The following is a 21389-nucleotide window of genomic DNA, read 5'->3' as shown; positions in this document are numbered from 1 at the left end:
ATCAAAATTTTTGAGCATCATCACTTTAGAAACTGAACTAGTAAGTCCTATGCTCTTCCTATGATGGGCAAACAAATTCAACCAAAGAGTTCATTTTAACTGAGCAGAAATGGCATGAGTAAGAACAGTATTTTTTCAATAGTAAGCCAAATTAGACTTATTATAATTCAATGTAACACCTCTGAGATGAGAAAACAGACATGAGGCTTCTTTGTCTTGCCTTAAGGATGAACCACCATTTCATTTCTGCCTCTGTGTCCCAATGACCTATAAGAGGGTGAATGGGATTTTCCTTTTCTTTGAATCCTTTATCTTTCCACCAACCTACATACAAGTAGAAATATTTGCTATACCTATTAGGTAAATTAGAGGTATATAATTAAGAGACAGTCTTATTAGTCGAATGTATTGTACAGAATTTTGATTACAGATACAACTGATCAAAACGTGGGACACCCGGGTGGCTCAGTAGTTGAGCATCTGCCTTTGGCCCAGGGCGTGATCCCAGAGTTCCAGGATCGAGTCCTGCATTGGGCTCCCCTCAGGGAGCCTGCTTCTCCCTCAACCTGTCTCTGCCTCTCTCTGTCTCTCAAGAATAAATAAATAAAATCTTTAAAAAAATGCTCATAATGTGACAATTACTTAATTTGGTAAAGAGCAGAAAGCAGAGAAGACAGGACTTTTACAAAGGGCACTGATAAGACTGTATGTATGAAAACAACAAAATGCCAAAGGCTTAAATATATTAAAGCTTTTAGAAGTTAAGTAACATTGAGAAATGTAAACTAGCATCACAACTATCTGAATCATAGAGTAAATGAACTTAGACTTAATATGTGGGTATTCAGACAAAGGTGTGTAGATGAGCAATAAAATAGATTATTATTTTATTATTATTTTTAAAGAGTTGATAGCAATGTTTCTTTTTATGGGGGGTGGGGTGGGAAACCTAACCTAATTTAAGGCAGAAAAAAAGTGAAAAAGGAAATGTACCAAAGAATAAGACTGTGACAACAGTCATACACTGTGTATGCTTCACCTCTTCAGTTTTCCTGGGCCTCTTTATAATCAAATGTTCTGGAATTTTGAGTCAATCTCAAAAGTAACAAGGCTGAAAACCACTACATTGTCAAGGGAGGACAAAAGGAGTGGAAGGAAGAGGAAGTGAAATGAGCCTAGATACTCTAGTTTCTAGAGATGAGACACAGATGCAATGGGATATAGAAGAAAGCAACAGACACCTGAAGGCCAGCCCTATGAGAATGTTAATGTCAAAGATATTAAACACTACTAATACTTATTTCAAATCCTATACTTCAAAGTCCAATGAAATGAAATATTCATGTATGTATTCAGTCCAATGTATGAAATCCAATATTTATACCTTGCCGTATCGTCAGACCTTTTCATCATGAAACAATTTAATGAGAGATTATTACATACATAGCATATATGTGTTCATTCAGGAAATATTTATTGAGTACTTAATACATCCCAGGGATAATGACAGGGACTGAGTATACACAGGTAATTGCAACAGAGAATATCCCTGTTCCTTACAGCTTATAGTCTAATAGGGAAGAGTTATAAAATAATAAATGCCCACCTAAAAGTACTAGGATGAGAAAAAAAATGGAGACAAATTTGATTTGGGGGTTGTGGGCTGTAGAAAGGCCATTTTAAAGGTGTGACATTTAGGCTGATACCTGATAGATGAGGAGGAATTAACCAAGGGGTATATGCAGGGAGGGAGATGCATTTCATGCTGATGGAAACCACATTTGCAAAAGGTTGTGAGGTGCAAACGGGCTTGCCTTATTTGAAGAGCTGAAAAAATGCTGGTATAGCATGAGCCCAGGGATTTGAGACAGAGTGTACAAGAACTTGTAGGCTATATTAAGAAGTTTGGATTTTATTCTAAGGAGTTTTTCATGCCATATTAAGAAGTTAGGACTTGGGGCACCTTGGTGGTACAGTTGCTTAAGTGTCCAGCTCCTGGTTTCAGCTCAGGTCATGATCTCAGGGTCATGAGATTGAGCCCTGAGTCGAGACCCTTGTTGGGCTCTGTGCTAGGTGTAGAGTCTACTTAAGAATCTCTCTCTCACTCTCTCCTGTCCCTCCCACTCTCTCTCTCTCTCTAAAAAAAAAAAAAAGTTAGAAAGTTAGTACTTTATTCTATCATATGAAGACATCAGAGAGTAGTCTTTTTTTTTTTTTTTCAGAGAGTAGTCTTGAGAAAAATCAGAGATATGATTTTTTTTTTTTTAAAGTTTTATTTATTTATGATAGGCACACAGTGAGAGAGAGAGGCAGAGACACAGGCAGAGGGAGAAACAGGCTCCGTGCACTGGGAGCCCGACGTGGGATTCGATCCTGGGTCCCCAGGATCGCGCCCTGGGCCAAAGGCAGGCGCCAAACCGCTGCGCCACCCAGGGATCCCCAGAGATATGATTTAAAACAGACTCTTTTGGCACAGTGTTGGACACTATTTGGCATACAGAAATATGTGAGACATGGTCCTTGCTTTTCAAGGCCATCTCATTTAGGTCAAACATGAATACTGATAAAATACAAGTGCATGTGTTTTGAAAATGGCTAAAAGCCATTTCAGATTTCACACTGAGGGGATTTTGTTGTTTTTCCAAATCCCATTTTTTTCCTTGACAAAGAAGTGTGGGCATGCAGGCTTCTATCACTTACTATATGTGTTATTAAATCTCATCTTTAGTCTCCTAAGTTGTTTTCAATTATGAGAGGCAATACACCATGGTGTCTAAGGCAGGTATACTCAAATCAGCCAGATCTAGATTTGAACCTAATCTTGTACTTACTTAAGCTATGTGACCTCGGACAAATTGCATTCTGGACAAAACATACTGTGCCTCAGTAATCATTTGTAAAATGGTGATATGTTTAACTGTTAAGATTGCTGTGAGGAGTAAATGAGATCATTCTGGTAGTATCTGGATCATCACAGGCTCTCAGTATCTTTCAGCATTAATTTATTTGCTTCCCATGCCAATTAATTTCTAGTACAACTCCAGAGGGTGGTGGTTTTATTTATGAGACTGCCCAGTTAAAATGTTCTTTATCCATCTCTAAGGAAGTGACAATTGCAGAACACACAGAAACACTGACAATGGAAGTCTACATTAAGAAGACTCTCATGCTGAAGTATGCAGTCCATGCAGCAGTTACCAGCACGTAAGACAGGAATTGCTACACACACTAGACCTTTGAACTGTGAGTTTTCAACATACTATAAAAAATATCATAAAACATGACAGGAAAAGCAATTCTATATATGTTAGAGTTCTCTTGCAAGACTAACAAAACTAAGATTTTCACTACAGCTCCTATGTTATACTCATTGTCAGCTGATGAAAGGTAATAAAAAATAAACTACTGTTAAAAATGATCAGTAGGTAACATTCCAAGTTAATGTTTCCCAGGGTTTAAAAAATGGGCATGGAGGGATAATCTTGAGATGTAAGTATTTTTTGAAAGTTTGGGATTTTCAGTAGCTTAAAGTAGATAATAAAATAGAATGGCAAATATACAGTTGTATAATTAGTGTCATGGACTAAGGAAATTCATTTAACACACAGGTGACTAACGAGCCAATTAATGATTAATACGGTAAATGCACTTGGAATTAGAAATGACATTTACAAAACAAATATATTATGCCCTCTCCTCCTAACCCACATACAAAGCCAATGTGGATCGCTATGTGAATGTTTTACTTTTGGAAACACTAACAAAGGTATTTGAATTATAGCTGCAGACATCTGGGACATTGGGTAAATAATGAACAGTAACATAAGGAAATTGTTCCAGCTATTTGTAAAGCATTTAGTAATGATGCTTATCATGTTTTATGGTATTTAGATAATTTTTGAATGAAAAGTATATTAACTATTCTCCAATCCCAAGACACAGCAATATATAGCTCCATTTCGTGCAAGGCTCTTACCACTAACAAGGCACTATCATCAGTGTGCTGAGACCTTCTGGATGGGAAGGGACACTGGAGAGGTGGAGAGAAATGGAGCAATGTCAAAAACAAATGATGCACACATGTGACATATTTCACAAATACATAAGCAAAGAGGTATATTAAGACATACTGAAGATGCTAACATATGGGATTGTATTCACAATCATTTTGAATTCATGGATCATAAGAGGTAATAAGTTGATTCTGAGTCATGATTTTCTTCTAAAGAGCTTAAACAACTTCAAATATGATCCTATTGCTTAAAAACTGACTAAAGCAAGGAGGGAATAGGGATTATTTTTATTCACAGAGAATAGAGAGAGAGCTGAAATACAGAAGTAGCAATAATAAAGAATTTGTGGTTATTTAATGAGTCAGTGACAAATTAGAAACAATAAACCCAAGAGTCATGAGTTCTAGTCATTGCATCTCTTTGTTACCTTTCTCAGACAAAATAAGAATACAACTGGAAACTTAAAAACTGTACACCTTATTTTCCTGAGAAGTTTTAATTTTTGAATAATGAATTTACTCCAGAATGTTCATTAAGAAGGAATTTTGGGGGTAAAAAAAAAGGAGATAGTATTGACTTTGTCTGTGAAAGGTATGTACCTTTATTATTACCACAGTAAGAAGAGACAACTAAAAAAGCTGAGTTACTCTTTCTGGTACTATACAATGCATAAATTCTGAGATAAGTAGTGACTATATGTCCACTCAGATAAAGAAAAAAAAATTATAATGGATAATTTAAAACATTTCAAACAATGCATTTTACCACTATTCTGGAAACACTTGTGCTTTAAAACCTTTGTGCTGAAACTTGATGCTTGTAAAGCCCCATGTGTTAGGTTTTCAAGTAATTTACTTTACAGAAAGCAGATTTAAAATTCACATAAAAAATACCCTTATGCATTTTTAAGGACACAATGATCATAAACTGAAAAACTGAGAAGGCAAAGATAAAGAAAAATGGCTTTTAATAAAAAGGCCTACTATAATAAAAATATTTAGTAAATTTCACTTTAACAGATCAAAACAGGTGCATTTAAAAAAACTTAAGCAATTAATTTTACATTTTTACTTGTAATGAAAATGTACTACTTAATATTACAAAACTACTGTGTACACTACACTGTAAAGCCAATAACATATTCAGGAAGTGAGCTGTGGAGCTAAAATATATGTAGTTATCTTTTAGTTCAATACCAATACCATTTACCCCTGTCACATACGGCTCTCAGGACTCCCTCTCACTACACACTATGCTTTGAAATGGATGAGGGAGATGATACTGCTGGTGGGGATAGGGTAAAGGAATAAATAATCTCCTGATGAATTAGTATAGATTAAAGAACTCCTGATCTGTAGACTTGGATAAACTCCCTTGCCTATGTCATCTTCTCTCAAATAAGTAGAATTTTTTGAGGGAAAAGGAAAATGGCAATATTTTCATCACCGAAAACATGATAGTCACATGCAAACATTTCATTTCCATTGCAACAATAAAAAATTCCAAAGAAAAAGTGATTATATAGACTTACCTCGCCATCTAAGGGGGGTTGTTGTTTTTGTGGACTTTGTGATGCTTTGTGCTATACACCCCCAAACCCCCCGAAAAAGGGAAGCTGGTTAGAATCTGGAACAGTGGAAATGATACCAGATAATCATCCACATTAATTTCTGTATCTCGTGTAGCAGCACTTTACTAGATTTACTGGCTAGAAGATGCTGCCCTTCTATTTTGTGAAAATTTTTGAAGGGCAAAATTTTGAAGATGCATACAATTTAAATGAGGAGAGCAATAAACAAAGGTCTATAAGCATCTATAAATCAAATATAAAAAGTATGGTTTTTATATGTACATGCACACAAACACACTCATAATCAGAATAGTGATCTCTCACTACTGTCTCTCAACGAGACTCGTTCTTTGTCTAATACTAGCACCTTTAGCTCTCTCCTATCACCCAATTTTCAGGTTTGCATTTTCAATTGCCTGTGGAAACTCTCTATTTGGAAACCCACTTTCACCTTGTGTTCAACATGCTCAAAAACAAATCCTCAAATTCCCATACTAACTGGTTCTTTTCCCCAATTTGCTAATTTCTGTTATTATGTCAAATAATAATATTATACCATCTCTACAGTAAGTGTTTTACAATGTATTCTTAAACACATTATCTTAAATAATTCTTCTTATTCTTGGAGATACACAAACATCATAATCATATTTATTTAAAGACAAAAGAATTAAGGACAGAGAGGTTATATGATACGTGCAAGGTCACAAAGTAAATCTGCATAACTGACATTTACATCTCCATCGTCTAACTTAGAATCCTATATTCTTTCCACAAGGCTAGCCTCCTATTCAAGCTGTTCTTTTAGCCTCAAAATCTTGCTTTGGGATCTTTTTTTCACTTATCTTCAAGGATTTACTCAACATCCACAACATCTATATATAAAACACAATGATGCTTCTCTTCAAATCACTAATTTATAAAATCCATTGTGGTAAGGAGGATGGCCACCACACTAGTAAAAGTACTAGATGCACCCATAATAATTCTGAGTTAATATTTAAAAGTTAAATATTACACCTATGAGGAAATAAAAGGCACAGAATGATTCAGTAATTTTCCCAAAGTTGAGCGCATAATGAATAGCTAAGCTGGATTCAAATTCTGATCCTAAGCTCTTACCACTGTGTAACACTGCCTCTCCTTAGAAACCTCAGAGATCACCTGGTTCTATGCCTTCATTTTGCACCTTAGTCTAATTACTGCAGTTACTCTCTATTTCATTTATCCTTATCTTTCTAACATTTTAACACGAGTAGATTAGTATTTTGGAATTATCTTTCATTTTTTTCCTCCTGCTTTAGAACTTCTAATTGTTCTCTTCTACCTAATAGATTCAAGATCAAACTCTAATTTAGCATTTAATCAAGACCATCTCCAATGTAATTACTTTTTACTAGCTATGAGGCATCTATAGAAGGCAAACTAAATGAATTAATTAATGTAGAATGTACAAAACAGCCCTTAGGATTCAGTATGTGTTAGCCATCATTATTTACTGACAGTCAATATAGCTCGTGGTTGCAGATTAGGGTTTGGAGCCAGCCTTCTTTTTAAAGAAACTTTTTTTTTCTTTGCCAGCCTTATTTCTACTTTCTGTTCAGCTTGTCTTGAGCAGAACTGTGTTCTGCTAGTAACTATTTGAGTATTTAACCTGGACAAACTGCCACCCTCTCTAAGCCATCAGAGATCATCATCATGAGCTAGATATACTTGGGGAAAAAAAAAGAGAGAATTTTATCACATTTATGTTACTTAAAGAAGATTGTCTTTGACTAGAATTATGAAATATAAGAGAGAAAGCTTTAGAGGACAAGAAGCGATCCATCCATTCATTCAATCCTTTAAACAAATATTTACCAAGCTTTACTATGAGCTAAGACCTGCTACGATCTAGGAATGTAGCAGTGAATAAACAAAACAGACATACTTCCTGGCTTTATGGGGTTTACAGATAAATGGGAGGGATAGACATCAAACAAATAAAAATAGAAATATTGGGGATCCCTGGGTGGCTCATAGCTTTAGTGCTTGCCTTTGGTCCAGGGTGTGATCTTGGAGTCATGGGATCGGGTCCCACATCAGGCTCCCTGCATGGAGCCTGCTTCTCCCTCTGCCTCTCTCTGAGTCTCTCATGAATAAATAAATAAAATCTTTAAAATAAATAAATACATAATAATAATAATAAAAATAGAAATATTTAGTTGTGAAGAGAAAAATCCAAGGTGATTTCCAAACAAATAAGACTTGAAGTGATAAAAGCAAAAAGAAGCAAATTACAAGCAAAATATAAGCAAAATACAAGCAAAAAGAAGAAGTATTAACAGAGGTTGTTACCTGAATAGGTGTGGAGAGAACAGGAAGACATGAATCAAAGATGACTCTAAGTATTAAGCCTGTTAACCTTGCAAAATTCTGGTGCTTGACAGAATGAGGAAGTTAGAAACAGGCTTGGATAACAAGAGTTTACATGTGCATGGTACTTTGAGGTTTACGTGGCACTTTCATGGTCTTACTGATCTTTATTAATGTACTAAAGATTGAGAAAATGGAGCTGGACAGTAAAGTGAGATGTTTGAAGACAGATTGCTAATTAAGAGGAAGAAACTACTTTCCCAAGAACAAGATGATCACTTCTCAGTCTACCTAGAGGAGGACAATTCATCTAATCACAAGCAGGGGACAGTTACACTATTTACTCAAGATTCCCTATAGTGAGAAAAAAGAAAGGAGACATTTTATGATTAAGACAAACACTGAAAGCCTCCACAAAACAAATAAGCACTTACTTCTAAAACATTTTAGGAATTTCAATGAAATTTGGCAAAAATTTCACCTTGACAAAGTCCAGGACAGCATCTCTCTGAATCTGCTTGGTCCTTATTTTCTCCTCCTCATATTGTAGGGCAGCCAGTTGGGCTTCTCTCCGAGTTCGCTCTACTAATTGTTCTCTTCTCCGATGAAATTCCAAGTCTGTATGTGACAACTGGAACAAAAATATTTTGCACACGCAAGTGGGGATAAAGGTCAACTTACCAATATTCCTAATCAATTCAGGAAACTACTGCGGACGCAAGCAATTTCAACTCTGTAGTCACCTAGCAATTTTTTAAAATGTCTTTACTGCTAATCTTTTTCACTGTATTCTTATATGTGCTATAGAGCTATCAGATCAGTAAAGATTTATTTTCTGTCTGGTGTTTAAAACCACTGTTAGTTAAGTATATTAGGTGCACATGTTATATTAACTGTATCGTGGAGGAGACAGGTAGTGAAGTTTACAGATATCTGGCAATTATTGGTAATCTAAGTATTATAAAAATAGAAAATCATCTTAGTTTAAAAAAATAATCAAAGCTAAAACTGTAAAAATTCTTTTTTACCTGATTGTGAGTTGGTGATAGTGACATGAGAGAAGATGGCTCAACTGGAACCCTGATCCAAAAAAGAAAAAAAAAAAGACAGAAAAAAATTATTTGATAAGATAGGCAGATATATAAAAAGAAAGTAAGATTTTATTGTTAATGTAACTTTCTATAAATCAATAGACAGACTAGACTGTCTAGTCAGCAATGAAATACTGACTGTATTTTGGAAACCTGAGCCTAAGTCATTCAATTAAATTAAGCTCCTGGAATACCTGCTGTCTCCAACTCCCATTTCATACGATGGTACCACTGATCAAGCTAGATAGCCAGTGCTGACCAGATATTTGAGGTCACTTTTCAAACAGTATCATTTCTTTATAATACATACATAATTATTATCTTATTTATTACCATGATTGAAACAAGATACATTTTATATACAAAGTCATTTTATCAACAGAAATCTGGGATATGGCAAAATCTGACAACCATTCTTGTAAAGCACTTCTCCCATTTTCAACTGATGTAGCAATTTTAATACAGAGAGCAAAAATTGTTAATTTTTATTTTTAAGAAAAAGATGAAATCTGATTTGATGCTTAAAAAAAAACAGTAAAAACTGTTTCTCAGTTTTATCAGTACTAAATTTTAAAATTTGGTATTTATCTTTTTCCTGAATTAGATTTGGTGTTTCAAGTCTCTGTTACTCATTTGTGTCTAAACTAACAATGTTGGGAGCAGTGATGTTGTGACATTTAGGACCTGAAATTTTAAATTATGATTACTCTCTTGTCAGGTTGATTTAAATGCATTAAATCAATGTGTTACTAGGGAAATAAAAACAAATCCCCCAAAGCTCCAGCAGTTTCTTATTACCAAGTAATAAGAATAACAAATTCTTCACCTGGCTTTCAGGACTCTCACCCCATTTAAGAAACATATTCACTATGGAATCTTTTCTCTAGCAAGATCTCTTCAGTTACCATATATTAATTTCTCACTTCAATCCTTTTCTATTAAGATTCCAACCTACGGAGATCTTCTTAGAAAAGGCCTTTTTTAGAATCTTCTTTTTCTTTAAAATTGGGACTTTTCCTCTAATGTCCGTGTGTAATCAATACTTCTTTTGCATTTATCAATTATGATTTGTGTCATTTTTTGGACATTTTTCAGAGGCACATAGAGACGAACAATCTTTGAGCTCCTACCATATACTACATATTTCCCATGAAGTATAGTATACACAGTGTTTCTTAACTATCTTACTCCTTGTGTAATCTTAGGAGTAACAGCTATTATAATCCCCATTCTACAGTTGAAAAGTTGAGACACGGAAGTTAAGTAATTTTCTCAAGGTGATGCAGCCAGTAATCCTCATCTATCTGGTGTGAATTCTTATCTGACTCAGTGGCAGTCTGCTCTCTCATGTTTTAGGTGTGCAGTTTCTGAGAACTGGAGGTACTTCAGAAATCATGGAGTTCATGTTACTAACTTTATAAGAAAGAAAACTAAGGCCTTCAGAGGTTCAGTGATGTCTACTAGGGGCAGAGCCTGGATTAGAATTTAAGCCCCTTGACTTGGAGATTAGTGGCTTCTACTATACCACACTTCCCTACTATATAGCAGCAGAGCGTAGGAAGGAGAAAGTAAAGAGCATGGAAACTTAAAAGCATCTGGGCACACACAGAGAAAACAATTACCTGCAATGACAAAAACTAAGCCGTGAACAGTTAAAGATGGCGGCAAAGAGTGAAGTATGTAAGAGAATGAAAGTAGCAGTGGAAAAAAAAAAAAAAAAAGCAGTAGCAGCGAAGAAGCCATCTGTGAATGGACAGCTCCCTCAAGCCAATCACCAGAGGCTAATGTGGGCCCATCACAGCTTGGCTGCTCCTTGGTGCTACCATGCTACTTCATCTACGGCTTCTTCATCTATGAATAGGTTTCTCAATAGGAATGGCATAGCATTTCAGATAAATTTTTTTTATTGTACAAGACTGCCCTGCACATTACAGGTAGTTTGGCCTCAATGCCTGCCAATAACACTTGTAGTCATTTTGGCAACCAATTCCCACATCAAATAAATATGTTCCAAATATCCACTGAAGACTGGTGCTGCAACCTACTGAGAAACATTAGCGTACCTTATATTTCCCTAAATTAAAAAAAAATGTAATATGTAAAAAAGCAAAACTTAAGCCACACTCCTGTTTTCTTTCTTTCCAAGTTTATTTTTTTATATTGGTTCTACATCTTTGGGAAGTATATATGACATTCTTTTTTTTAAATTTCCAGGCATCAAAAGGTAAGTTTTAAAAAACTCTGGTTTATGTGACTTCAAGAGTATAGCCATATTTCTTACTTTTACTAATTAAACCACCACCCCCTAAAAAGTTTTAAGAGAATAAATTATAATTTTTTTTAAAGGTATAGAATAAATTACTTAGTAATTCCCCCAAGACAAGGTTTAAAATAATACTGAAGCTGGAAAAAAATATTTCCTTAAATTTTTTACTAATCCTTCCCACCTTTATCTGATTAGCACTTGTAGTCAGTATATTCTTAGTCAAAAATTTTCAAGAGAAGAGAAGCATGGGTTGGTAGGGTAAGATTTCTGGCTGGGATATAACCAATAAAGAATGAGATACAAGTGAGTCCGGTACCTCGAGAAGTCTGGAGAAGCAACACTGTGTAGCGGGTAAAGTCATGGACTTTAGAATTAGTTGTAATTGAGTTTGAATCCAGGGTGTGTCACTTAATAGTGGTGACTGTGAATATAAATGGAAAATGACTAGGTCGGGAAGCATAGGCTCTGATAAGGGAAGATTGATTCCCTCAGTGCTGGCACAACAAGAATTTCTAAAAAGTAGCAAAAACAGAAACGCTGGGTTTAGATTAGAGAGGCAGATTTTTGGCCCCTATGATCTCTATCTCCTGGTGTTATTTCAGTAAATATGTTATGTGTCAAAAAGGCCTTTGCAGATGAAATTAAAGTTACTAACCGGTTGACCTTAAAATGGGAAAATTAGTTAAGTGGCCTAATATAATCATGGAAACCCTTAAAAGCAAAAGAGGGTGGTGGGAGGGCAATTGGAGGGAGGTGGTCAAAGCTACAAATTTCCAGCAGTAGGATAAATAAGTACTAGGAATGTAATGTACAGGATGACTATAGTTAGCACTGCTGTGTGATATACGAGAAAGTTGTTAAGAGGGTTAACCCTAAGAATTCTCATCACAGGGAGAAAAAAATTTTTTTTAAATTGTATTTATATTGAGATGATGGCTGTTAATTAAATCTATTGTGGTGATCATTTCATTATATATAAATCAAACCATCATGCTGTATGCCTTAAATTTATACAGTGACTTATGTCAATTACTTCTCAATAAAACTGGGAGAAAAAAAATTTTTTTATTGTATTTATATTGAGATGATGGCTGTTAATTAAATCTATTGTGGTGATCATTTCATTATATATAAATCAAACCATCATGCTGTATGCCTTAAATTTATACAGTGACTTATGTCAATTACTTCTCAATAAATAACAGAAGAGGAAGGCAAGAGAGTTTGCGGGATGTGACAGAAAAGGAAAACAGAGAGACTGAAAATGTGAGAAGAGATTTAAAATGGCTTGCCATTGCTGACTTGAAGACGGAGGGAGCCATGAACCAAGGAATGTGGGGAGACCCCAGAAGTGAAAAAAGAGTCCCAGTTGATAGCCAGCAAAGTAACAAGGACCTCAGTCCTATAACTATATGAAATAGAATTCAGCCAACAACCTGGATGAGCCTGGAAATGGGTTCTCCCCTACGGTCTGCAGGTAAGAATCTAGGCCAGCCAGTACCATGATTTTGACTTGTGAGACCCTAAAGGGAAAATGAAGGCAAGAATGAAGGCCTGCCCACACGTCTATCCTACAGAACTACAGATATTATGTTTTAAGCCACTGAACTTCATGCTCTTACTAATGAGTTTTAAAGACAGAAACAAATGAGGAGAATAGGTTTTTCAAACCTGTTTTGATGTGAATATCTTCTCATGTCTTCTGTTTTTTGAAACTCCCTCAGAGGTACTGGCTTTATGGGTGAACCCTGGGCCAAAAAAGCAGAAATAAATCAATTTAACATTATGTATCCACAACACTTATTTCAACACCGAAAATAATCATTAAAATGGGTATTCTTGAAGGGAAAGAAAACAACCTATCCAAAAAAGGTCTCTAAAAATCAAATGTAAAACTATTTATACCTATCTCCAAGGAATATGTAATTACAGAGAACTAGAAAATCTTTGGTGAGTTACTGCAAAGGGCTAAAGCAGACTCTTTTAAAGTCTGGGCATGAGGATCAAACAAAATGAGACATAATTCTAGAACCCTGATCAAAGAACAAGTATTCTAATTTCAGTGACTCTGGCTTTTTAAAATAAATAAAAATCTCTCCTAGTATGTTAACATCGGTGACTTAACACCTTGGTTTTACAATACTGAAATCATTTAAAATTACTGCAAGAGGTACATGAAATTTTCATGTCTAAATAAATGTGACATTGGTTTAATTTTAAAAGTAAATGTAATACCCTATAAATGTAAGCTATACCCTATTTTATCATAAGATCTCTATCTATGAGAAGTATTATAACAGAATTAAATAGTAGCAGAGTATTTATTTATTTATTTATTTTTTTTTAAGATTTATTTTTTTTTTAATTTTTATTCATGAGAGACACAGAGAGAGAGGCAGAGACATAGGCAGAGGGGAAAGCAGGCTCCATACAGGAAGCCCGACGTGGGACCCGATCCCAGGTCTCCAGGATCACACCCGGGGCTGCAGGCGGCGCTAAACCGCAGCGCCACCAGGGATGCCCAGTAGCAGAGTATTTAAAATCTCAATAGATTTTAACAACCCATTTTTAGATTGTATTCAAGAATGTAACACTTTAGGTGGTTGTTAAACCACCTAAAATAATGCTGCTTCATCATATTTTTGTAGATGCCAAAATTTAGAAAACCTTATGACACAGAAGTCAGAAAGAGGATTATGACACAGAATCTTCAAGACTACCACCACACAAGTATAGCTGGAATTAAAAAAAAATTACAAATAGCAAATATGAGGGATTATAAAAATGATACAATAATTTTCCACTAGTAGAAATACCTCATCTATACAGTCTACTCATAAAATGATCAAAGAGAAAGACCACAAGGAAAGAAAAAAGACTCCCTTTACGATAGCAATGGGCATTGCTAATTTTAATATTTTGCAAAGTAGTTGCCCTTTGTTCTAAAAAGAATGTTTATACCCTGAATCACACATAGTTTCATTAATCACCTGGTACACTGCTATTTCTGGGCCGCAGAACTTTGATTTATATAACTTTATCCAACTTTAAATTATAAGAGCGTCTTCTGAACACCAACAAAAATTACTGTGTTCAAAAGTCTTGGGACAAGAAAACTGAAGGATTTTTTTTTTTAAAGAATGATAATATTGCTCCACAACATGTCCCACTTGAATGATTATCCTCTATTTCTAAAAGACTAGCTACATCACTCTCCCAAAAGGCCCCAAGTGTTTCTCAAATAACCCCTGCTCAGAGCCTGGGACCAACTCCAGACACTAACATCACACACACCGAAGCGGAGCTGTTTCACTATGCTGACTAGATATGCTGAAGAATGCAATTTCCACTGGAGACCCTTGAGGGATTGGCAGTGATTCTACAGTGGGCTGAATGCTCATTTGTTTTCTAAGGCAACTCAATGCTTCAGTATAAGAGACACCCAAGAACTATAATGGCAAACAATTTATATTCTGTGTGACTCAGCATAAAAGCTCCAATATAATTAAGTGCATTATAAAATTTCTATGGTTAAGTCTGTAGGTTGCTCCAAAGTTGGTAGTTTGGTTTGATTCTTGTAATAACTAATCAAGCTATGATGTACCAGTTACTAACAATAAAAAAAAAGTAAGAACAACATTAAATGAAAAACATTACATTCATTTCCTTTTTTTCAAAGGCGTAGGAATATTCTCAGGACTCCTCCTATTCCTTCTTCAAAATTCTGAAATCTTTTTATTTGAAAAATAAAGCTAAATGTTACTTGAGACTACCGTCTTATTTTTTATAATATATCTGGAAAATTCAATCATGAAATTGGTACTGGACATTATAAAACAAATAATCAGGCCTAAAAAAACAAATCACTGATATGACAAATTTATATCACCATGGACTGTTTTTACTAGGGGACAGCAACATATTTAGGCTTAAATGTGTGTACTACCTCATGAGAGATTCGGCGTTGTTCAATATACGCCATAAACTGGGAACTGAGGCTGTCTGGTTCCAGGCCTTTGGGCTGTCTCATCTCATCTTCCTCCTCCTCTGCAGTACAGCTGTCGATGTAGTCAATTTGATCCAGATCATGTTCCACTGTCCACAACACACACACACACACACACCCCAGAAGAGAATACTCAAATTTAATATCCAATAAACACATTCAGTTGCATTCTTTCCTGAGAAGCATAAATTAGGTAAACCTTTCTTTTAAAGTCCATGGCCACTCACAAAAATAGGTTCCAGAAAAATCTTAGTCCTAATTCACTAAAGAATGCAGTAATTGGTAGTAATTGAGATTACAGACTTCTAATATTTCTTTTTTCTTTGGATAGCTTTTTACTGTTTTAAACAAGATGGTTTGAGTTTGTGAGACAAAGCAAGAATAATTTTTAAACATTGAAAGGTACATCTTTTAGATTTTTCCTTCATGTTTAAAGTTTGGGGCTTAATCCTATCTCTTCGAGGAACTGGGAGGTGGAAAACCTAACAAAATCAAAATGAAACAGAAAGGATAGGAGGAAAGTGGACTTAGAGATAAAGAAACAGCTACTGATCACTGTTTCTCTTCCTGTAACTGTTGTCCATTATTAGAACAATGCTTTTCTATTTAGAAATGTATTTTCTAGAGGTCAAGGAGTATAGATATTTTGTAGCAGTTTGGGGATGGAAGGGGATCATTTGGGAATTTTTGCTTCTCAAAATGGCAGATGAGTAAGATAGCCACATCATTATTTATTCTCATAAGATTGGGACTGCCTCATTATTTTAAGTTTAAAAAGAGGCTTTTTATAAAAAGATTTTATTTTTAAGTAATCTCTACACAACATGGGGCTACAACCCACAACTCTGAGATCATGAATTGAATGCTCCATCAACTGAGCCACCCAGGTTCCTCAAAAAGTAACTATATGTAAAAGCTGGTTAAAGTGGCATATGCAGGGGGTGGGGGTGGACTTGCTACTAAGCCTTCTAAGGTTTCTCCAGTGAACCCCAGCCATTATTGTATGATGTTCTACAGAGTACCTCAACATTGCAGTTGCTGAGAATAATGAACTCAGAAAAGTCTATTTCTCGGTTTTCAATTACTTATTTTTTTTAAAGCTTTTATTTATTTATGAAAGAGAGAGAGAGAGAGAGAGAAAGAATGAGCAGAGGGAGATAGAGAATCTCAAGTGGACTCCACGCTGAGAGCAGAGTCAGACGCAGGGCTTGATCTCACAACCCTGAGATCATGACCTGAGTTGGCTTGTCTAGAGTCGGACACCCAACCGAATGAGCCACCCAGGCACCCCTCAGATTTACTTATTTCTAAATAATTCCATAATTACAATTAATATAAAAATGATTTCTGAATTACCAGAGTTATAATAACAGATAAAGGATGAAAAGGTTATAAGTCTATACCCACATTAGAAGCCAAGTACATAAATGCATTGTTTTCAATGTGCTGCAATTTGTGTGACTAAATAAATGGTTCATTTTATGACTTCCCAAAAAAGCAACATCATCTTTTCATCCTATATAGACTAGTATAGTCCAAGAGAAATAGAAGGCAAGCCATAAAAGTGAACCACATAAGTTATTAAAAATTATCTAGTAGCCACATTAAAACAGTCAAAAGAAAAGGTGACATTAAGTTTAATAATATATTTTACTTGGTCTAGTATATAAAAAATTGTGTCATTATAGCATATAATTAATATAAAATATTACTGATATTTTATATCCCCTATCCCCCCGCCCTGTGTAAAGGCTTCAAAACCCAATGTGTATTTTTTAATTATAGCACATCTCAATTTAGAAAGGCCTCATTTCAGGGGCGCCTGGCTGGTTCAGTAGGAAGAACATGTGACTCAAACTCAAGGTTGTGAGTTTGAGCCCCATGTCAGGTATAAAGATACTTAAGTAGAGAAAACTTTTAAAAAATTGTTAGGCCTAATTTTAAATGCTCAATAACCACATGTGGCTAGTGGCTACCATATTGGATAGCACAGATCAAGACAAAAATGTTTTAAGTTTGAAATGAACTAAATGAAAGACATCTCATGTAAGCAAAATTAAAAAGAAAACTACTAAAATATGAATGGAATGGTAAGTAACAGAACTACAAAAGAATATAAAAAAGGAAAAAAAAAGAAACCAAGTTACTTAACTGAAATTATCATTCAAGGATGAAAGCTCTTAAAAAGACATCCAGATGGCCAAGACACATGAAAAGATGCTCATCATTGATCATCAGGGAAATGCTTATCAAAACTACAATGAGCTATCACCTCACACCTGTCAGAATGGCTCCAAGTCAACACAAGAAACAACAGGTGTTGGCAAGGATGTGGAGAAAAAGGAACACACGTGCACGACTGGTAGGAATGAAAACTGACACAGCCACTGTGGAAAACAGTATGTTGGTTCTTCAAAAAGTTAAAAATAGAACTACCTTATGATCCTGCAGTTGTACGACTAGGTATTTACCCAAAGAATACAAAAATACTGAGTCAAAGGGACACATGCACCCCTATGTTTATAGCAGCATTATTAATAATGGCCTCATTATAGAAGCAGCCAAGTATCTATCAATAGATAGATGAATGGATAAAGAAGATATGGTGTATGTTTATATATTTATATATAAACACACACAATGGAATATTATTCCTCCATAAGAATGAAATCTTGCCATTTGTCATGACATGGATGGAGCTACAGAGTATAATGCTGAGTAAAATAAGTCAGAAAGACAAATACCGTATGATTTCACTCACATGTGGAATTTAAGAAACAAAACTAACAAAGGGAAAAATAGAGAGACAAATCAAGAAAAAGACTCTTAATTATAGAGAACAAACTAATGGTTACCAGAGGGGAGGTTGGGTGGAGGGATGGGTTAAATAGATGATGGGGACTAAAGGAGTGTACTTGTGAAAAGCACAGGATGATGTATGGAAATACTGAATTACTACACTGTACATCTGAAACTAATACAGTATTGTATGTTAAGTAGCTGGAATTACAAAGAAGATGAAAGCTCTTCTCAGATGGACTTCTAGAAAAATAAAAAAATACTTCCCTTATACCTAGTCTTCAATATTTAAACATTAGGATTTGGGGGGCACTTGGATGGCTCTGCTGGTTAAACATCAAACTCTTGATCTCAGATCAGGTCTTGATCTCAGGGTTATGAGTTCAAGCCCTATGCTGGGCTCCACACTGGGTGTGGAACCTACAGTAACTAACTAACTAACTAGCTAAAATTAGGATTTGGGAATTCAAACTAAACAAGATTGAATACAATGTTAAAATCAAGAGTCTTCCTACAAGGAAGCTTCCTATAAGAAGGTCAAACAGGGATCCCTGGGTGGCGCAGCGGTTTAGCGCCTGCCTTTGGCCCAGGGTGCGATCCTGGAGACCCGGGATCGAATCCCACATCGGGCTCCCGGTGAATGGAGCCTGCTTCTCCCTCTGCCTGTGTCTCTGCCTCTCTCTCTCTCTCTCTCTGTGTGACTATCATAAATAAATAAAAATTTAAAAAAAAAAAAGCTCAAACAAACATAAATAGCCCTGCTTGTTAATGAACTATAAAAAAACTACAATTAAGAAAAATATTTAAATTACAGATTTTTAAATACCAAAATAAAGAAAACTTAGATTCAGATGCCCTTGAAGAATACAATTCAAGATCATGAAAAGGTAAATGTCAAGAAATGCAGTGAATTCCTGTAAGTGGTCAAATAATGACCACAGAGAGAATCTTAGAAAAGGAGAAGAGTACTTCAAAAGAGAATCACGATGAAATCAAGATTAGCAAAGATCTATTCCGGGTAAACTATCTTTTACAAAGTTTGCTCCCCAAAAAAAATAATAAGGAAACACTGTATTTTATCTGCAAGCTTTAAAACGGAGAAATTAAAATTTAATTCCATTGGAAAACAACTTTTTTCCAATCTTGTGAGAAGAGGAAGTCTTTAAAAGAAGCACTGGAGGGGTGCCTGGGTGGCTCAATCAGTAGAGCATTTGACTCTTGATCTCAGGGTTGTAAGTTTCAGCCCTAAGCTGCACGTAGAGATTACTTAAAAATAAAATAAAATAAAATAAATCTTTATTCCATTTTTATATTTTTTTTAAATTTTATTTATTTAGTCCTGAGAGACAGAGAGAGAGAGAGAGAGAGAGAGAGAGAGAGAGAGAGAGAGGCAGAGACACAGGTAGAGGGAGAAGCAGGCTCCACACAGGGAGCCTGATGTGGGACTCGATCCCGGGTCTCCAGGATCAGGCCCTGGGCTGAAGGCAGTGCTAAACTGCTGAGCCACGTGGGCTGCACCCCCCGCCTTTTTTAAAATAAAATCTTGGGTGCCTGGATGGTTCAGTTGGTTAAGCATCTGCCTTCAGCTCAGGTCATGATCCCAGAGTCCTGGGATGGATCCCATGTCAGGCTCCCTGCTCAGTGGCAAGTCTGCTTCTCCCTCTCTTTCTGCCCCTCCCCTCTACATGTACGTGCTCTCTTTCTCAAATAAAAAAAAATAAATAAAAACAAAACAAAACAAAACAAAACAAAAGCTGGAGAGGATGTGAAAATGACCACTTAAAAATGCCAGAGTGACTATGAAGACTCCAGCTACAGTCGGGAGTACCACTCACCTCCACCATTTGTTACTACTAAACTGCTGCGAGTCTCCTGGTACTGACTTTCTCTTCGAAGTCTTTGTTCCTTAGTGATTTCTGCTACTCGAAGAGGCAGATCTGAAAATTCATCTGTAGGCTTAGAAAAAAAAAAAAAAAGCAGCAACATTTAAACACATTTCAAACTTTAGACAATATTGAAAGCATGAATATAATATAAACTCACTAAAATTTATATTTAAGAAGAAACAGCAAAAAAGTTCTGGAGATGAATAGTAGTGACGGTTTCTCAACAACACGAATATACTTAATGTCACTGAAATGTACACTAAAATGGTACATTTTATGTTATGTATATTTTACCACAATTAAAAAAACGATGGAAGGCTATATATTACTCTACAAATAGGAATTTAAAGTATCTACATATATATATATCTGCATGGATACAGATACGATTATATACACACCCCCTCACGCATACACAAGCAATTCCAAATAACAAATGGACTGTGGTCTAAAGTTAATTTGCATTGGAATGAATGAAATAATGTTACAAATGAGAGGTTATCGATCTCATTAACAAAAGCTTATTTCATCATTTAACCCAATTTAGAGCTAAAATATCCTACTTTCTAACTTAAAAAAGGGAAGTATAATAATAAACACAAGAGAAAAAGGAAAAAAAAAAGAGTAAAAGGATATAATCAGCTAAGAAAATTATTTATCTTGAGCATGTTAATAGTCTTCACTAAGGTTCCTGTCTCATTACCCACAAGACTGCAGTCCTATTTTCTTACCTTGTAGCACCCCTTCTAGCACCTCTGCTCAAGGTGACCCAGCCCTGCAAACATTAGGCTTCAGGTGTAATTGGCTCGGTTCCTATTTGGCTTTCAATGATATTATTTATACAAAACAGTAAGGTAATAAACATGTAACACACATGGTGAAAAGACAGCAACACAATTATCAGAATAGAAAAAAAGACAGAAACAGAATATCATTTTTGGATGGTAACACTCTGTGGGATTTGTACCCGTTCCTTGCTTTTCTATGTTTTATGTAATGTGAAATTGAATCCAATTAAGATACTTTCCATTTTCATCATATTATCTCTTAATTAGGAGTTACAACATGCAAAATAGAAAAAACACTTACTTCATTCCCTGACCATCTCTTATCACCACTGTCCACACTATTGAAACCTGAATCAAGAGCTCCATAAGGGCGACCTGAGTACAGTTCTTCATGGCTGCCAAAAAGAGACTCTAGTTGTTACCAGATAGTTTGAGGTTTTTTGTTTTGTTTTCTGGTTTTATTTATTTATTTATTTATTTATTTATTTATTTATTTATTTATTTATTTATTATTTAATTTATTTATTCATGAGACACACCAAGAGAGGCAGTGACATAGGCAGAGGGAGTCACAGGCTCCCCATGGGGAGCCTGATGCGTGACTCAATCCTGGGA

The 21389-nt window shown here is 35.4% G+C and overlaps 1 protein-coding gene across 8 annotated transcripts in view; it reads right to left on the bottom strand.

Moving 5' to 3' along the window:
* The window catches only part of LRCH3 (leucine rich repeats and calponin homology domain containing 3), a 107869-nt gene that overhangs the window by 26563 nt on the left and 59917 nt on the right, over nucleotides 1–21389 (bottom strand). For 4 of the 8 annotated variants that reach the window (XM_055315912.1, XM_055315915.1, XM_055315908.1 and 1 more), the window contains exons 7-14: nucleotides 21076–21169; nucleotides 19936–20056; nucleotides 15242–15390; nucleotides 12967–13043; nucleotides 8967–9018; nucleotides 8420–8569; nucleotides 5545–5595; nucleotides 3977–4030 (exon numbers count right to left, since the gene is read on the bottom strand). In XM_055315912.1, the coding sequence (XP_055171887.1) occupies nucleotides 3977–4030; nucleotides 5545–5595; nucleotides 8420–8569; nucleotides 8967–9018; nucleotides 12967–13043; nucleotides 15242–15390; nucleotides 19936–20056; nucleotides 21076–21169 (748 nt within the window). The remainder of the gene's footprint in view (nucleotides 1–3976; nucleotides 4031–5544; nucleotides 5596–8419; nucleotides 8570–8966; nucleotides 9019–12966; nucleotides 13044–15241; nucleotides 15391–19935; nucleotides 20057–21075; nucleotides 21170–21389) is intronic. The other 4 variants (XM_055315913.1, XM_055315916.1, XM_055315914.1 and 1 more) reach the window with 3 other exon arrangements.

The sequence above is a fragment of the Nyctereutes procyonoides genome, unplaced genomic scaffold, assembly GCF_905146905.1.
Source record: "Nyctereutes procyonoides isolate TBG_1078 unplaced genomic scaffold, NYPRO_anot_genome, whole genome shotgun sequence".
NCBI classification, from domain to species: domain Eukaryota; kingdom Metazoa; phylum Chordata; class Mammalia; order Carnivora; family Canidae; genus Nyctereutes; species Nyctereutes procyonoides.
The sequence above is the reverse complement of the archived record's forward strand: the minus strand, read 5'-3'. Positions and strand labels throughout refer to the sequence as shown.